This window comes from Hemiscyllium ocellatum, chromosome 10, assembly GCF_020745735.1.
Source record: "Hemiscyllium ocellatum isolate sHemOce1 chromosome 10, sHemOce1.pat.X.cur, whole genome shotgun sequence".
Classification (NCBI taxonomy): domain Eukaryota; kingdom Metazoa; phylum Chordata; class Chondrichthyes; order Orectolobiformes; family Hemiscylliidae; genus Hemiscyllium; species Hemiscyllium ocellatum.
This window is the reverse complement of record NC_083410.1, coordinates 107,793,799-107,813,112: the sequence shown is the minus strand read 5'-3', so window position 1 is coordinate 107,813,112 and position 19,314 is coordinate 107,793,799. Positions and strand designations below refer to the sequence as shown.

Genomic DNA, 19,314 nt, shown 5'->3' with positions numbered 1-19,314 from the left:
CTTGTACACCTCTATCAAGTCACCCCTAAACCTTCTTTTCTCCAATGAAAACAGCCCCAAGTGCCTCAGCCTTTCCTCATACGATCTTCCTACCATACCAGGCAACATCCTGGTAAACCTCCTCTGCACCCGTTCCAGTGCCTCCACATCCTTCCTATAGTATGACAACCAAAACTCCACACAATACTCCAGATGCGGCCGCACCAGAGTCTTATACAACTGCAACATGACCTCAGAATTCCGGATCTCAATTCCTCTACCAATAAAAGCCAGTACGCCATATGCCTTCTTCACAGCACTATTTACCTGGGTGGCAACTTTCAGAGATCTGTGTACATGGACACCAAGATCCCTCTGCTCATCCACACTACCAAGTATCCGACCATTAGCCCAGTACCCCATCTGTCTGTTCTTTTAATCTTGCTGCCACCACTCCTGTGTCCCACACAGACCATTGGTGTGTCTGCTTCTCTGTGAGGGTCCTCACCTCATTTACTCCTCTCTCTTTTATTCTACTTCCTGCCTCAGCTATCTTATGGCATTTGAATTAGTATAACCAACAGTTTTCTGTGACAAAAGTAATGGACTACTACTTACTAAACCCATTTCACGTAAGACTATGGCAATTAATTTTAATTTTTAGATCAAGTTATGAATATTTTGTTAGAGCGAAATAAAATATCTCCCAAATTAGAATTTTGATCATAAACATATTTAATTATATATTTATATTAAACAGAACAGCTTCCGCATTATATTTGTAAACTTGTCTCATTAAGAATACACCAATTCCCCATTATATGTGGTTCACTACCCACAAATCTACATACCCTGAAGTCAGCCCCAAACATATGCTTTTTTCCCTAACTGAAAGATTCCGCCAGATTGCACGGTCCGTTATGGTAGGGGATTTCTATTATAGCACTGTCCATGTTTTGTTATCCTTGACATATGCATAATCCCTATCCTCCACGGGTAATAAGGACTTGTGGGAAGAGTTAAGGGGACCACAACCAAATTAGTGGGGAACTTGAATTCCTTTTTGCGCTTGTCTGGTTTTGTAATTGTAGATGTAAATGTTTGTCAAAAGTCACAACTTGTATACTTTATACTAGAAATGTGTGTGATGAAAGTCAGCATGTTTGACCACACTCATTATTGTAAGATGGAAAAGCAGCTCCTGCAGCTAACTGATCTTTGCCTCTTTCCATACAGGTGATACACAGTCATGGAGTCCAGCATGGAAACAGGTCCTTTCATCCAACCAGTCCATGCCAACCATAATCCTAAACTACACCCTCTGCCTGCGCTTGACTCATATCTCTCCATTCATTTCTTATTTACCTATTTATCCAAATGTCTAAACATTATAACTGTACCCACATCTACCACTTGCTGTGGAGGTTAATTCCATACATAAACCACTCTGTGTAAACAAAAAAAAATGCCCCTTATTGTCTTTTTAAAATCTTTCTCCTCTTACCTTAAAAATATGCCCCCTTAGTCTTCAAATCTCCACCTCCCCACCACCCTGGGAAAAGACACTTGCCATTCACTTTATTTAGACTCCTCATTATTTTATAGACCACTGTAAGGTCATCTCTTAACCTCCTAAGCTCCAGTGAAAAAGTCTATTCAGCCTCTCTTTATAACTCAACCCTCATTTCTGGCAACATCCTGGTAAATCTCTTCTGAATCCTCTCCAGCTAAATAATATCCTTCCTATTAACAGGGAGACCAGAACTGGGCCTTTTTGAGAATTGTTTCTCAATATGATTTGTTCATGTCTTGCAATCTATTCTGTCAATGGGAAGAAGTCAGTTTTTTTTGTGTGATAGCTTGCATTTTTACATTATACACAAGAATGACATCATCTCACTGTACAATGAAGATCATGCCAAAACTTGATTTTTGGTGGAAAGTGATTTTTAAATGATTGCATTTATCTTTTTGCTCTGACTTCTTTGTAGCTTCAAATTGGCGAGAAGCTGAGTGATGATGAAATTCCGTCAGATGTAGATTTGAATGATTCTTTCTTCACGGATGAACTGGGGCAATCAGGTAAATCAGAAAACTACACTTGCATTGATCATATGCAGCTAGATAATTCTTTTCTGCCAGTTTCCTGTATTTAGTGTTAAAAATCATTCGTTTTCAGAACCAGTGGAAAGGCAAAAGAAAGTTCAGACAAATATTTTTAACTAGGCGAAAGTGAGGAATGCAGATGCTGGAGATTAGAGTCGAGAGTGTGGTGCTGGAAAAGCACAGCAGGTCAGGCAGTATCTGAGGAGCAGGAAAATCTACGTTTTGAGCAAAAGACCTTCATCAGGAATAAGGCTAGGAGCCTCGGGGAATTTAAACCGCATCTGGAGCAACGGATACAGTAAATGAAGTGTGGAAGTGCAGGTGAAACCTTGATGGATGTGGAAGGCTCTTTGGGGCCTTTGATGGAGGTGAGGGGGGGGAAGTGTATTTACAAGTTTTACAATTCCTGCAGTGGCAGGGGAAGGTGCCAGGAGGGGAGGGTGGGATGTTGGGGGGCATGGACCTGATGAAGAAGTCGTGGAGGGAACAGTCTTTATGGAAGGCGGATGGGGTGGGGAGGGAAATATATCTCTCATGGTGGGGTCCGTTTGTGGGTGGTGGAAATGGCAGAGGATGATGCAATGCATACAGAGGTTGTTGAGTGGAAGGTGAGGACCAGGGGGGTTCCGTCCTTGTTACGGTTAGAGGGTGGAGTTTGAGGGTGGAGATGCAGGAAGTGAATGAGATGCACTGAAGGGCATCATCAACCGTGTGGGAGGGGAAATTGCAGTCTTTAAAGAAGGAGGCCATCTGGTGTGTTCTATGGTGGAACTGGTCCTCCAGGGAGCAGATGCAGCGGAGGAATTGGAAATAAGGGATAGCATTTTTGCAGGAGTCAGGGTGGGAGGAGGTGTAATCAAGGAGCTGTGGGAGTCGGTGGGTTTGTAGAAAATGTCAGTGTTGAATTGGTCACCGTTGATAGAGATGAGAGGTCCAGGAAGAGATGGTCCAGATGAATTTAAGGTCGGGTGGAATATGATGGTAAGGTTAATGAACTGTTCAACTTCCTCATGGGAGCACATGGTGGCGCCATACAGTCATCAATGTAGCGGAGGAGAAGGTGGGGAGTGGTGCCAGTGTAACTGCAGAAGATAGACTGTTCTATGTAGCTGACAAAGAGACATGCATAGCTGGGGCCCATGCAGATGCCCATGGCTACCTTTTTATCTGGAGGAAGTGGGAGGATTCGAAGGAGAAATTATTGAGGATGAAGACTAGTTCAGCCAAATGAATTAGAGTGTCAGTGGGAGGGTACTGGTGGGGATGTCAGGAGAGGAAGAAACGGATTGCTTGGAGGCCCTGGTCATGGCTGATGGAACTGTCTAGGGACTGGATGTCCATGGTGAAGATGAGGCTTTGGGGGCCAGGGAAATCAAAGTCTTGGAGGAGTTGGAGGGTGTGAATGGTGTCCCGAATGTATGTGGGGAATTCTTGGGCCAGGGAAGATAGGACAGTATCGAGGTATGTGGAGGTGAATTCGGTGGCCAGGAGTAGGCCCAGACGATGGGTCGGCCGGGGTAGGCAGGCTTGTGGATCTTGGGTAAGAGGTAGAACCGGGTGGTCCGGGGTTCCTAAACTGAGGTTGGAAGCTGTGGGTGGGAGATTCCCTGAGGTGATGAGGTTGTGTACAGTCTGGGAGACAATGTCTGGTGATGGGAGGTAAGGTCATGGTCGAGGGGGAGGTAGGAGGAGATGTGTTCAAGTTGGCGCCTGGCTTCAGCGATGTAGAGGTCAGTGCGCCAAGCTACCACTGCATCCCATTTGTCCGCTGGTTTGATGGTGAGGTTTGAGTAGGAGCAGAGAGAGTGGAGGGCTGCATGTTATGAGGGTGAGAAGTTGGAGTGGGTGAGGGGGATGGACAGGTTGAGGCAGTCAGTGTCCTGGCGGCAGTTGGAAATAAAGAGGTCGAGGGTGGGTAACAGACTGGCACACGATGTCCAGGTGGATTGGGTGTGTTGGAAGCGGGCAAAGGGGTCTTCATAACTTGGGATGGAGTCTTGATGTAAAAAGTAAGCTCAGAGGCGGAGGCAGCAGAAGAAGTGTTCGATGTCACCCTTCTTTAGATTACACAGTCTAAATCTTATTTCTGACAAGCCCCACCCATTCTTGATATTCTCTTCGAAGTAAGAAAATAGATCATCTAAAATATTTACGCACAGAAATTCCTCCTGCTTCTAAGCCATCGTTTAGGAACAAATTAAAGTGACCGCTATATTTTTATATTAAATCTTATTAGCAGTCTTTATCTAAAACATGTCTAAAATTTCACAGAATAGTCGGTTAAAAATTATGTTTATGTAAATTTTAACATACTTGTGACATTGAGCCTAAAATCACAGAAAATATGTTGTATTTTTCGATGTTGACAAGAATGGCAATGATTAGATATTTGTAAATGTATATAATATTCAACGTTCTTTCTGTTTAGAAAGAGGTTTGTACTCTGTTTAAAGTAGAGCACAGCTGAGGGATTATTTCATGCTTTCGTTTTTGTTATGAGATTTATAGACATTCATATCCAGTACATCCAAGTTGGGTTACAAAATGAAAACATGCCATGCTTTCTGCACATAAATGTTAATATTTGTCAGTGACACACATGGTACCAAATGATGTCATGACAAAATCAGTAAAATTATTTTTAAAATGATACCAATCAGTGGATTGGATATTATTTTCTGAAACTTACTCGTAATTGTATTGTTTCCCTGCTTAGCAATAATATTCACTGCATGTTGCAGTTCGTTGTGATGTTTAAAAATAGCCAACCAAAGTTGTAAGGTTGAACAGCTCGCATACTGTTTTTATTTTTTTCTCATTTGCAGCATTTCACCAAAAGAAGATGGGCAAAAAGAACAAAAAGTTAACGGATAAACTGACGCCAGAGGAGGAAGGCGAATTGGAAAAGGAAAAGGTCAGAAATGCTCCATATTGAAAATTTGAACTACATAGTATGTATTGAGTAAGATATCTTATCATTTGGATGTGAAGCTAAATCTTCTCAGTTTTACGTCAAAAGAGATAGGCTTTTTTTCCAGTTCCCTTTTAACCATCTTCCAACATTACCAAAAATTGATTATTTAGTAAGTAACTTATTGTGGCTCATGGGATAATGCTGAATGCAAATACAGCAAACTTTTTTATTAACCACACCTATTGGACCAGGAGTGTTCAGGTTGATAAAATATTCCAGATGATTAAGAGGTCCCCATAATCAATGTAAAAATACACACTAAGCAATAGAAACATAAGGTAAAAATAATGACTGTAGATGCTGGAAACCAGATTTTGGATTATTGGTGCTGGAAGAGCACAGCAGTTCAGGCAGCATCCGAGGAGCAGCAAAATTGACATTTCGGGCAAAAGCCCTTCATCGGGAATAAAAGGGCTTTTGCCCGAAACGTCGATTTTGCTGCTCGGATGCTGCCTGAACTGCTGTGCTCTTCCAGCACCACTAATCCAAAAAATAGAAACATAATGCAGGGGTATACACATCAATGTTATGCTTTATTTATAGCAAAATCACTTAAATAATAGTTGTCTCTAAATAAAATCCACCACCAGGGAGCCTTCTCATTCACACCCTCAGTTGACTACTTGGCATCGCAATAATACTGTAAACTTCCAGTATTTCAGGTATATTGTTGCAGATTTATCAAAAGTATTGGTTAAAACAAAAGTTTTCTGTAATACTATATTGCTATGAGAACAGTGATTTCACTTTCAAAGCTTTTTGTGGACTCTGATGCAATTTTGAATTATTATTTTAAAAGACTATAAAAATCCTATGGACTTACTGTTTGCCCTGCTCATATTTTGCCCATTAAGCAGTTGAGATTTTTTTATCAAAACTGTTTGTCTATTGAAGTGCTAAAATTAACAAGTGAAAGATTTACACTGGGAAACTCAATTTTATACGCTTTCAAAATCATGCTTTGTTTATTCATTTCTTGCCTTTCTCTACTTTCTATTCCATTACTTTTCACCTTTCTGACTTAAATTTCTTGCGTGAATATGATAATTTTTGTGCCTCATTTGCACCTATCACAGGCGAACATGGGATAATTCCATTTGATCTTTTAGAATACACTGAGTTAGGGCCAACAGTGATGTGAATGTTTGAGAGATGGTATGATTTAACAGTTGGAGACCAACTGGGCATTTGGAGCATAATATTGAGAGAGTTTCTGTATATCTGGGCCTCCAGATTGAGTTTATGCAGTTTTCTTTTGCCTTTGCAAATTTATACATTATTATATTTTCATTCTAATAATTAGTAAACTAAAACTACAAAATATTTCTTCATCACCAGGCAAAAATGGCCTTGCTTATGATGGATGATGAAGAGGAAGACAGAAGACATTTCAATTATGACAAAATAGTGGAACAACAGAATCTTAGTAAGAAGAAGAAGAAAAAATTAATTAAAAAGCAGGGATACCTAGAAGAAGACAGTTTCCAGGTAATGTAACATTTCAGTGTACACAATTACAGGTAGACAACCTTTTATCTGAAATCCGAAGTTTGTCGTGAAGTTTTTTTCTCATTAACAAGGTTGTTTGGCGTGCAAACAGTTAACCCAAATCCACACCCACTCGATGCATGTCACTCAAATGCAATGTGGGTGGGTGAAGCCCAGCACTGGTAGGCCTCAATTCTGACTCAGGGCCTTTAGTACTCACAGTGAGTCTGCTATCCAGTAAGATTTTTAAAAATTTCACCGTCATACCGTCACTTACTCAGAAATTAAAGAAATTCCGAAAACCAGCTGGTCCCAAACGTTTCAGATAAAGTATTGTGTACCTGCACTTTTATGATCAAAATTTAATATACCAAGATAAAATATCTTTCTTTGTAATTTATTTATATTTGGCAAAAAATATAAAGATTCCACTGCGGATTGTTAATGAGATTAGTTTGACATCACTCACTTTTTTGGTTTAAAGTCGACAGTTTGAGAATCCAGATAGTTACTTAGATAATAAAGCCACAAGCATTGCTGGGTCAGCATCCTGGAACTCCTTCTCTAATGGCATTGAGGGTCTAACCACAACAAATAGACTGCAGTAGTATAACAAGGCAACTTACCACTACCTTCTCAAGGGCAACGAGGCATGAGCAAAAAAATGTTGACCCAACCATCAACACCCAATCCCATGAATGAATAACAAAATAACTCCACAGTTTCAAACAAATGGAATAAATTTTACTCTATAATGTTGTAATAGTAAAACAAAATTAATAGATTTTATTTACAAACATCTAAAGTTATTGGAGGTAAATGTGGAGAACCAAAAAACTATGGCCAAAACGCCACATAACATATCAAATAGCAAAGCCAGTCAGGACAAGATTGCCCAGAACTTTCAACAAACCCCCATAGATTAGTGACACTGTGGGTCATCAATTCTTACTAAAGCTTTGTCCCATTTACAAGGGGTTCGAATTCTTGACTTCTGAAGAACTAGGTTTGGGCTTCCTCAAAAGCTGCAACTGCACAGACTGTCTCAACGAATGTTCATCCTGGTAGTTCGATCTTTTTCCTGAGACTGTGTCCACTGGATTCTTAAGACTGCACTCCAGCACCTACTCTAGTATAATTCCAGTATTTTCATAGTTATCTTCAATAAACTGAGATTACTGCTGGATTTCTGAGCTCCCATATTTCTCAGCTGCACCAAGCAAATATTTCTTGTGAGCTTCCTTCACACTTACACTCAGCTATAATTATCAATGGCTCCCATGCTTTCTTCAAAAATCCCACTACATCTACCATCCCACAGAACGTCTCTAAGCTCTAACTGCACATGGGAACTTGCTACAGCAGCACCTTTTGGGATGGATCCTCTTCCCCCATTTCTAGGTATTCAAAGGTCGCAAGCATCTGTTTCAACTACCTCCAACAAATGACTAAAACTCATTGTTCAGTGACCTAATGGGGCACACCCTGGATCCTAGATAGAATTGAATATAGCAATCATTGTAACATCATATTCTCTGACTAACAATTCTTCAGCTAATTTTATCTCCACAGCTACCGGCTCAGACACAGAAGGATAGATTTTATCACAAAATGCATGTTAGAATAGACTGTCAAGACAATATAGCAAGCTGGTGCACATTCAATTTGACCCTTAAGTTTTAAAACATGTCCATAGAGCTCTTGATCACTCGTCAAGAGCACCAATATGCTGCATTACCAAATAAGGAATGGTTAGTGGTCTCTTGGCCCATACCAGGAGGAGATATAAGCTATTTAAGGCATGGAAAATAAAGACCAAATGAATGATTCCTGGTTAGAGTTTGTTAACCTATTGTTTATTTGTGATGTGATAATTAGAGGCTGTAATGACCACTGACTTTTCTTTTTGTTTCTGCCCTATACACTTCCTTTGGCCTGTTCTGCAAATTCATAAGTTGATAGCATTGACAATTAAATGTTTTGGGTAAAAGAAAAAGCATAGAAATGACTTTAGGCAGAACAGCCACCACAGGCACAAATGTACCCACACATAGACAATTTTATTATAGTTGAAATAAATGCTATTCTCAAAATTTTAAATCCTAGTTTGGTATAGTACGTTTTTTCCTTTGAACATCCCCCTTTCATTGATGTCTCACTATCCAGAATCACTTGTATAGAAGTTGAGAAGAAAATGTTTTTTCTTTAAAGATCTTAAAAATATCAATAGTAGGTTTTCTGGGGTTCTTTAAAGTAAATACAGAAAAACTTATTTCCCACAGGCAGAAATCCACAATGAGACTGTACAATCTTAAAAATTTGAATTTTTGTTGGTTAGAATACCGAAGAATTTTAAACAAGGATGGTTAAATGAATTTGAAGTACAATGCAAATCAGCCATATTCACAGATTGTTACGCAACTGAAAGCCATTCAGCTGATGATGCCTACACTAGTCATATTACCTCATGCCAGTGTCTTGTCTTTTTCATATGTCCCTGCACACCATCTCTATCCAGTCAAACTGAACAGAACTGGTTTTAATGATTAGTAGTCCTACTATTCCTTTGCTCCTGTTTAACTGTATAGTGAGAGTATGCCTAGCAGAATCCTTTACTATATGGCAGCAGAATACAAGTTTAATTATGAAGGGAAACGAGAAATTAGGGGGTATTTGATCAAGCAATTTATTGATAATAAGGATAACTATGCAATGCTGTCACCATAGGAACAATGGGAGAAGTGAGGAGAATGTTTTTAAGGCATTGGATTATAAGCGCATTCACTGACTAACAAGCAAACATGATAGAAATAAAACTCGTAACACGTTTAACAGAAAAGTGGGCAACTGTTTGCAAAGTGAAAACTTTTAAGGACAGGAATTCAAAAGGACATGAACAGCTTTTTCAGAAAGCCAACACAGACACAATGAACTGTGATTGTGCAAAAGAAAAGAAGTAAATATCCTTTATGTTAAATGCTTTCTCATTTTGGAGACAAAAGAAATTCTGAATACCACAATCCTGTTATATGGAAATCCCTAGAAAGATTCAGAGGTGGCTTAAATTTTAATCACTGAACATGCTGTAAAACTGGACAGCTACAACAACGATACAAGTAGTTATATTTGAGATTTTAATTTTGTTACAGGTGGATGTTGCTGACCCAAGGTTTAAAGCCATATATACTTCACACCTCTTCAACCTAGACCCTTCAGATCCTAGTTTTAAGAAGACTAATGCCACACAGTCAATCCTAGAAGAAAAGTCGAGGCGTAGGCAAGAGCAGCAGAAGCAGGTAGCATTGAACAAAAGGAAAGAAAGTGATGTTCCTGGAGAAGAGACGACAGCCACCAAGAAACCTACAGATCCTGCACTTTCTTTGCTTGTAAAATCGGTGAAAGCAAAAACTGAACAGTTTCAGGCTCGAAAGAAACAAAAAACTGTGAAATAGAATTTTTTTGGTATAGAGATTCTATTTTTTGCGAATATTCTTATGGATTTTGATCAATAACAGTGTACATAAAAATCGTTGAAAATAAGTTTACTAGACTGTTGAGGTTTAAATACTTATCTCCGGAGTTAAGTGTACCTGCAGGAAAACCATAATTCATGTTTCATTCATAACTGAAATTATTTTTTAACCGAAAAATTGAATTAAATTCTTCTGACTATAGCTGAAATTTAAAGCTTTAAAGAGTTGTGTATACCAGTTTCCTTTTTTATTGTTCATGCTCACATATGCTTTGGTCATGCTAATATATGGTTTATTTCTTTTATATCATCACTTGGCATCACAAAAAAGGTGCTTTCTAGAAGGAAATGTTTCCAAATGAAAGCTAATTGGAAAAAGAAACTGAAGATCAAACATCAGAAGTTTTTGTGAGTTTAACTTTTAAATTTAAGGTAAGGTAAAATAGGAACATGAATTTTCTAATGCCCTATTTTTTCATTTATGATCAGATTTGCAAAAATAATTTGACAAGTTTAAAATTTTCATTCAGAAACCACGGTAGTTTAAATTTAAAGAAACAAACTTTTGAACATTGTGATTAATATTTTATTGAAATGTTATTCTATATTTGGATATATTTAAGGAGCTGCATTGTTTCGTAACATCGCATGCTATGACACAGGGATAGCAAGCCAGACTAAGTCAGACTCACTGAAACACTGAAATTAAAGCATTCCATGGTCCTCAAAATTGCTCAGTTTTTCCTAACCAGACTTTTCAAATAACAGATCTTGGACATCAAGTTTGTAACTTAAACCATAATTAACCATTTATTATTAAGAATATAACTTTAACAGAACACAGATCGACTACTATCTAAGTCTAATCTTTGAATACAAATCCCCACTGTCCTACATAGACACATTTCTGGAATAAATTAGAAAGAAAGTGTAAGAGATGTAATTGGCCAGTTTGATAACTGTTTCAACCATGAATACCAGGTCTTTATAGAATTCTTTCCAATGATTGGTTGTATTAAGGTCACATGACATTGTATCTTTCTTGAATTCAAAAGTCACTAGTTAATGCAAACAGATTCTAGCAGTCTCAGGGGAATATTCACTTATTTCTTATAAATTGGGATTCCTTTCTAAGAACATTCAACAATTCTTTAACAGAACATAAAACTAGAGAGAGAGCTTAAACAGAGCTTCTAGTCCAGTAGCTCTCAAGCACACTGCCTTCTGCCCAAAAACCCAGTTAAAATCAGTTCAATCTACGGTTTCTCTTTTTCAACATTCTGGTGTTAGTTGGCCAGCAGCAGTCTCTCCTTGATTGACCATTGCAATATCCAACCAATTACCAGTCCTTGAGCATAACACATATTGGTGCCAAAACATCTGCAATGTTCTTAGAACAATAATTATCCAGCAATATTCTTCCATTAGCAAATATCAGTTTGTTTACTCTCTCCTTTCCAAAAGAAGCTATTGATCAGTTCATTTCTCAACTTCAGCTGTCTGTTTCAGACCAAAAGTGAGAAAAGTAATACAGGTGATCTTTACATACCCAAAATGTAGCAGACACATCTCTATCCTATACTAAGCTGGGATATAGTGCTCTGCAGTGAGTTTGGGTGGGCAATTTTAAGCACAAATAACTTCCTGTTGCATCAGTATGAAATATATCACCAGATCAAGTACAGATTAGATACTAAAAGTACTGAATGGAAACCCTATCATCCAAAACTTTGCCTTTTCCACCCTGCCTGAGGCTGCAGCTTTTGAGATTGTCACTGGTGGCCTTGGCTATAAAGGACTAAACAGGGCAAGCAAATGGATTTTTTTAAAAAAAAAGACATTGCAGGAAGAGGAAATCAGAGGATCAGGAAACAAGGACAACTTTAAGCTGTCACCATATTGCTCCACCTCCCTACTGCTGACTGCCTGAGATTGGGGTAAATGAAGCCCCACCATCCTCCAACTTGACAGGCAGACCACCCTGGAAACTAGTCACTTTTCTCACCTGCCAAAGAGATAGGTAATAGGAGCAGTGGAGAGTTGAGATCTGAAGGTGGTTGACCATATGGACCTTAATTGGTGGGAGTTGAAATGGTAGTCTATGGACCTTCTTGTCCAGAATTTATTTGCTGAAGTGGCAAGGGGATTAGTGTCTCAGGCTTCATTTCTCACCATCTTTGGGGGGGTTTCAAAATCATGCCCATACTTCCAATCACTCATCAATGTAGAGTGGTTAGTTGTGCACCAAATTTGAACATTAGATTTTCTTCCCCTTCTTCAAATCCCTGCTTTTTGTAACGACAAACTGCAACCTCCTCCAAACATGCACACCCCTACTGATTTATTCAATGCCCTTATTCTTACCTCTTGAGATTGTGTCTCAATTTGCCTCAGGAAAATTCTGCCTTATTCCTCCATATCATAACTCCCACTCTAAATTTCTTCAACTCTTCACAAGCTCCTAATGAATACCATCCCAAAATCATCTTTCTGTCCATACTTTCAATCACCCTTCCTTGTCTCTCTCTCTCTGGTTCCTTGTGAATTTCTCATTCTAATTTTCAGTTGAGAATATGCTCGGAGTGTTTAGCTTTTACATCGGCAATGCTTTTTAAAACCAAGTTGGATGTCTTTTCAGATTTTTAAATTTGGGAATCAGTTTAGTTACAAAACGTCTGGAAAATGTATTTCATAATTTGTGGTCCTCTGCGCACCATTTATAATGAAAGAAAACCAGAAGATCTCGTGGGATGTTTCCAGAATGTCTCCCTTCAAAGCATATTTTTGTCAACCTACTGCATGCTTTTCTGTAACATGTATACATTGCCATATCATTGCTTCAGCTGCTGTGGTCAACATTAGCTTCATTACTCATTCTCCTGGACAAGTCGCCTTTGAAAGATGATTATCTGTGAAGCATTTAGTTTTCAAAAGCCGACAAAGGACTGGATTTTCCCTTTGATTTGTGGTTATGAAACAAAATAAAATGATTCAGTGATGGCTACTGTTCGAAAACCACTGCTTAAAAATAGGGTTTGAATTGCAATGTGAAAACCCATGTTTCTTTACTAACGCCTGCCGATAGGCTGCATCACCACAAACAATTGGAAGTCATGTGAACACAGCAAATCCACTCTCTTTGTTCCTACTTTTCATCCTGAACCCCTCCCACAATGTTCCACTAATTCTTGCCAGGATTTTGCAGTTCAGAGTGAAGAATCAATGCTTGCCATTCATCTCCCTGACAGTTGCTGGCAATGTTTTCACATACCTTCGAGTACAGACATGTTTTATGCTGGGCCTAAGCCAGTGCATCGGGGTTCTGAGCATGAAGAATCTTCACAGAGACAGAGAATTTTGTCATTTTTGCCATTTATACAAATGATTTGGATGTATGCATAAGAAGTATAGTTAGTAACTTGCAAATGACACCAAAATTGGACGTGTAGTGGACAGCAAAGAAGGTTACCTCAGATTTCAATGGGACCTTGATCAGATGGGCAAATGGACTGACGAGTACCAGATGGAGTTTAATTTAGATAAATGCGAAGTTTTGCATTTTGGGAAAGCAAATCATAGCATGACTGATACACTTAATGGTAAAGTCCGAGGGAGTGTTGCTGAACAAAGAGACCTTGGAGTGCAGGTTCATAGTTCCTTGAAAGTAGAGCCGCAAGTAGATAGGATAGTGAAGAAGGCATTTGGTATGTTTACCTTTATTGGTCAGAGCATTGAGTATAGGAGCTGGGAGATCATGTTGGTTTGGCCACTTTTGGAACATTGCATGCAATTCTAGTGTCCTTCCTATCAGAAAGATGTTGTGAAACTTGAAAGGATTCAGAAAAGATTTACCTGAATGTTGCCAGAGTTGGAGGATTTGAGCTATAGGGAAAGGTTGAATAGGCTGGAGCTATTTTCCTTTGAGCACTAGAGGCTGAGGGGTAACCTTCTAGATGTTTATAAAATCATGAAGGGCAGGGATAGGATAAATAGGCAAAGTTTTTTTCCCTGGGGAGTCCAGAACTCAGGAGCGTAGGTTTAGGATGAGAGGGGAAAGATAAAGAAGAGACCTATGGGGCAACGTTTTCACACAGAGGGTGGTACATGTATAGAATGAGTTGCCAGAGGAAGTGGTACAATTGCAACATTTAAAAGGCATTTGGATGAGAATATGAACAGGAAGGGTTTGGAGAGATATGGGCCGGGTGCTGGCAGGTGGGACTAGATTGGGTTGGATGTGTTGGACGAAAGGGTCTGTTTCCATGCTGTACATCTCTAATTCAAGGCTGGACATTACGAAGGAAGTAGGTCATTTGATCACTTGAGCCAGCGCCACACTTTTTGACATTTGACCACTTGAGCCTGCTCTACCATTTAAAATGATCAGGGATCATCGAGCTCAATATCCTAATCTCATCTTCCCTGCATAAGCCTTAATCCCTTTATCCACAACAGTCATATCTAACTCCTTGAAAACATAATCTTTTGACCTCAACCACTTTCTGTGGCAGTGAATTCCACAGGCTCATCACTCTGGTTGAAGAAATTTCTTATCTCAATCCAAAGAGGTTTACCCTTTATCCTTAAACTTCTAGTTCTGCAGCCCCCCCCCCCCCCCCAAATATTGGGAACATCCTTCCTGCATCAAACCTGTCTAGTTCTGACAGAATTTGATAATTTTCTATGAGATACCCCCTCAACCTAAACTCCAGTGAATACAGTCCAAACTAACTCAATCTCTCCTTCTATGTCAGTCCTGGCTTCTGAAGATATAAGTTTAGTAAACCTTTGCTGTAGTCCCTGTGAAACGAGAACATTCTTGCTCAGATAAGGAGACCAAAACTGCATATAATATTCCAGGTGTAGCCTCACCAATGCCCTCTATAATTGCAGCAGGTTCCTATCATCAAATCCTCTTTTAATGAAGGACAACATGCAGTTAGCTTTCTTTACTGCCTGCTGCATCTTTAAGCTTATTTGCAGCAAATCGGATTGAAATCATATACAAAAAGTTAGAATTAAAAACATTAATAAAATAAATAAAGTACAATGAACTTTTTAAAATCTCTCATGTTCTTTAACATTTTCAAGGAATGGTGTGCCGCACTTGTAAAATTAAATTTGTGTCTTAGTGATTTTGTTGAGCTATAAATACAAACCTGTTAAAAATTCACTTTTTTAAGAATGTTTGAACCTCAATATTGATGTCTTCAGTGAGGTCTTGGTGGGTCCATATCCTAATTTCATACCATTATATTGATTTCATTGCCAAGTGTCATGTGAAGGGGTCCTACTGCACACATTGTGGAGGAGTGAAATACTCATGACAATAATTATATATTTCCACATTAATTGAAAATGTGTAAATACCAGAAGTTGCTGTTCAAGTTACTCCATTATAACTGAGTGCTTCTATTTGTTTCTAAAGATGTACTTCAAAACATTTGTAAAAGTATATTCCAGAACAGTTCAAATTTGACGCTGCAGAACTTGCATAGTATATGCTATTCTTATGTCCCTCAAGAAAATTGCAATTACACATATTTCCAATTTCTACACTCATGTCAAACAAACCCTCAGGGGTTTTCAAAGTTTCCGTCTCCTTGGTATACTATGACAGATGGGCCTTATCTTGTGGCCTTTATTTAATCAGTTTACAAAACATGGGTTATTAAGTGAAGTAATATTGGGACAGACTGTTTCAGGAAACCATTTCAAGAACCACCCCTCAAGATTGAATTAGTTTGCCAAGTTTGAATTTTAAATATTCAACACGAGTTTTTAAATTACCCCCACACTCAGAACATGGATTTCCCAAACAGAATACTTCTAACTTTATAATCTGAAGTGGTGATGTTAAAATCCCTTTAGAGACTTTAGGAATTCTCAACATCCTTGGAAAGAAAACTGCTTGTCAATTAGACACTTAGAGTCATAGAGATGTACAGCACGGAAGAAGACCCTACAGTCCAACTCATCCATGCTGACCAGATATCCTAACCTAATCTAGTCCCATTTGCCTGCACTTGGCCCTTATCCCTCTAACCCTTCCTATTCATATATGCATTCAAACGTCTTTTAAACGTTGTAATTGTATCAGCCTCCACCACTTCCTCTGGCAGCTCATTCCATACACACACCACCAACTGCATGAAAAAGTTGCCCCTTAGGTTCTTATTAATTTTTTCCCGTTTCACCCTAAATCTATGCCTCTTGTTCTGGATCCCCCCACTCCAGGGAAAAGACCTTGTATATTTACCTTATCCATGCCCCTCATGATTTTATTAACCTCTATAAGGTCATCCCTCGGTCTCCAATGCTTCAGGGAAACCAACTCCAGACTATTTAGCCTCTCGCTGGTGCTCAAATCCTCCAACCCCGGCAACTCTCTTGTAAATCTTTTCTGAACCCTTTCAAGTTTCACAACATTCTTCAAATAGGGGAGAGACGAGAATTGCATGAAATATTCCAAAAGTGGTCTAACCAATGTCCTGTACTGTCGCAACATGACCTCCCAACTCCTCAACTCAATGCTCTGTTCAATAAAGGAAATCATACCAAACACCTTCTTCACTACCCTATCTACCGATGACTCCACTTTCAAGAAACTATGAACCTGCACTCCAAGATTGCTTTGTTCAGCAACACTCCCCAGGACCTTACCATTAAGTGTATAAGTCCTGCTCTGATTTGCCTTCCCAAAATGCAGCATCTCTCATTTATCTAAATTAAACTCCACCTGCCACTCCTCAGCCCATTGGCCCATCTTATCAAGATCCCGTTGTACTGAGGTAACCTTCTTCACAAATCACTACACCTCTAATTTTGGTGTCATCTGCCAACTTACTAACTATACCTCAAATGTTCACATCCAAATCATGTATAAAAATGAGGAAAAGAAGTGGACCCAGCACCAAACCTTGTGGCACCCCACTGGTAACAGGCATCCAGTTGAAAAGCAACCCTCCACCACCACCCTCTGCTTTCTACCTTCAAGCTAGTTTTGTATCCAAACAGTGAGTTCTCCATGTATTCTATGAGATATAACCTTGCTAACCAGTCTACTATGGGGAACCTTTTCAAACACCTTAATGAAGTCCAAAAAGATCACAGTTGAAAATATGTTGCTGGTTAAAGCACAGCAGGTTAGGCAGCATCCAAGGAACAGGAAATTCGACGTTTCGGGCATAAGCCCTTCATCAGGAATGAGGAGAGTGTGCCAAGCAGGCTAAGATAAAAGGTAGGGAGGAGGGACTTGGGGGAGGGGCGATGGAGATGTGATAGATGGAAGGAGGTCAAGGTGAGGGTGATAGGCCGGAGTGGGGTGGGGGCGGAGAGGTCAGGAAGAAGATTGCAGGTTAGGAGGGCGGTGCTGTGTTGAGGGAACCGACTGAGACAAGGTGGGGGGAGGGGAAATGAGGAAACTGGAGAAATCTGAGTTCATCCCTTGTGGTTGGAGGGTTCCCAGGCGGAAGATGAGGCACTCCTCCTCCAGCCGTCGTGTTGTTATGTTCTGCCGGTGGAGGAGTCCAAGGACCTGCATGTCCTCGGTGGAATGGGAGGGAGAGTTAAAGTGTTGAGCCACGGGGTGGTTGGGTTGGTTGGTCCGGGCGTCCCTGAGGTGTTCTCTGAAGCGTTCCGTAAGTAAGCGGCCCGTCTCCCCAATATAGAGGAGGCCACATCGGGTGCAGCGGATGCAATAGATGATGTGTGTGGAGGTATAGGTGAACTTGTGGCGGATATGGAAGGATCCCTTGGGGCCTTGGAGGGAAGTGAGGGAGGAGGTGTGGGCGCAAGTTTTACATTTCCTGCGGTTGCAGGGGAAGGTGCCGGGAGTGGAGGTTGGGTTGGTGGGGGGTGTGGACCTGACGAGGGAATCACGAAGGGAGTGGTCTTTGCGGAACGCTGATAGGGGAGGGGAGGGAAATATGTCCCTGGTGGTGGGGTCCGTTTGGAGGTGGCGGAAATGACGGCGGATGATACGTTGTAAACGGAGGTTGGTGGGGTTCTGGCTTGGTGGCGGTTGGAGGAGCGGGGCTCAAGGGCGGAGGAGCGGGAAGTGGAGGAGATGCGGTGGAGGGCATCGTCGATCACGTTTGGGGGGAATCTGCGGTCCTTGAAGAAGGAGGCCATCTGGGCTGTGCGGTGTTGGAACTGGTCCTCCTGGGAGCAGATGCGGCGGAGACGAAGGAATTGGGAATATGGGATGGAGTTTTTACAGGGGGCAGGGTGGGAGGAGGTGTAGTCCAGATAGCTGTGGGAGTCAGTCGGTTTATAGTAGATGTCTGTGTTGAGTCGGTCGCCTGAGATAGAAATGGAAAGGTCTAGGAAGGGGAGGGAGGAGTCTGAGACAGTCCAAGTGAATTTGAGGTCGGGATGGAAGGTGTTAGTAAAGGTGATGAACTGTTCAACCTCCTCGTGGGAGCACGAGGCAGCGCTGATACAGTCATCGATGTAGCGGAGGAAAAGGTGGGGGGTGGTGCCAGTGTAGTTGCGGAAGATGGACTGTTCCACATATCCTACGAAGAGACAGGCATAGTTGGCATCTGCATTTTTATCCAAAAAGATCACGTCCACCACTATGCCCTCATCAAACCTCTTAATTACTTGTTCAAAAAACTCAATCAAGTTCATGAGATATGATTTCCCACACACAAAGTCATGTTAACTATCCCTAATCAGTCCTTGCCTTTCCAAATGCATGGAAATCTTGTCCCTCAGGATTCCCTTCAACAGCTTACCCACCACCAATGTCAGGCTCACCAGGCTATAGTTCCCTGGCTTTTCCTTATCACCACATTTGCCAACCTCTTGAAACATTTACTGTAATAAGCCAAAAGAAACATAATTCAATACTAATTAATAGGTGAAGGACATTTCAAACGAAGAGGGAAACTTCACTTTCTAATAGTCTGACGTCTAACTGGAAATAGTATGCCAATTATCATACTCCACTGTCCCACAAGTTGTCAGAATATATGAAAATGCATAGAGTCTAAATGAGACCACCAAAACCCAATTTCCCTGACTGTGCTACTAAGGACAAAGAAAACCACATTATGTTTGTTATTGTTGTTCAGTAAAAAGTAGTTCAATTTATTGAAACTCAGTTAATAAGAACAGTGAAAAGTAATTATTTCTAATTTATCTAACTTAAACTACACCCCATCAAAACACACATACACACACACACTCAATTACAATTATGCCAGACAAAAAAAAACATACGGTTTAACACATACTATGGGTGGAAAAAGAATATAGACAGGGTAAACAAAATTCCAAAGATCATAAG

At 40.2% G+C, this 19,314-nt stretch overlaps 1 protein-coding gene across 1 annotated transcript in view; it reads left to right on the top strand.

Moving 5' to 3' along the window:
* esf1 (ESF1, nucleolar pre-rRNA processing protein, homolog (S. cerevisiae)) overlaps positions 1–10,211 on the top strand; it is an 83,428-nt gene extending 73,217 nt beyond the window's left edge. Inside the window, exons 11-14 of the mRNA XM_060831088.1 lie at positions 1,971–2,061; positions 4,911–4,999; positions 6,398–6,547; positions 9,697–10,211. Of these exons, the coding sequence (XP_060687071.1) occupies positions 1,971–2,061; positions 4,911–4,999; positions 6,398–6,547; positions 9,697–9,999 (633 nt within the window). The 3' untranslated portion in view covers positions 10,000–10,211. The remainder of the gene's footprint in view (positions 1–1,970; positions 2,062–4,910; positions 5,000–6,397; positions 6,548–9,696) is intronic.
* Positions 10,212–19,314: the final 9,103 nt, after the last annotated feature.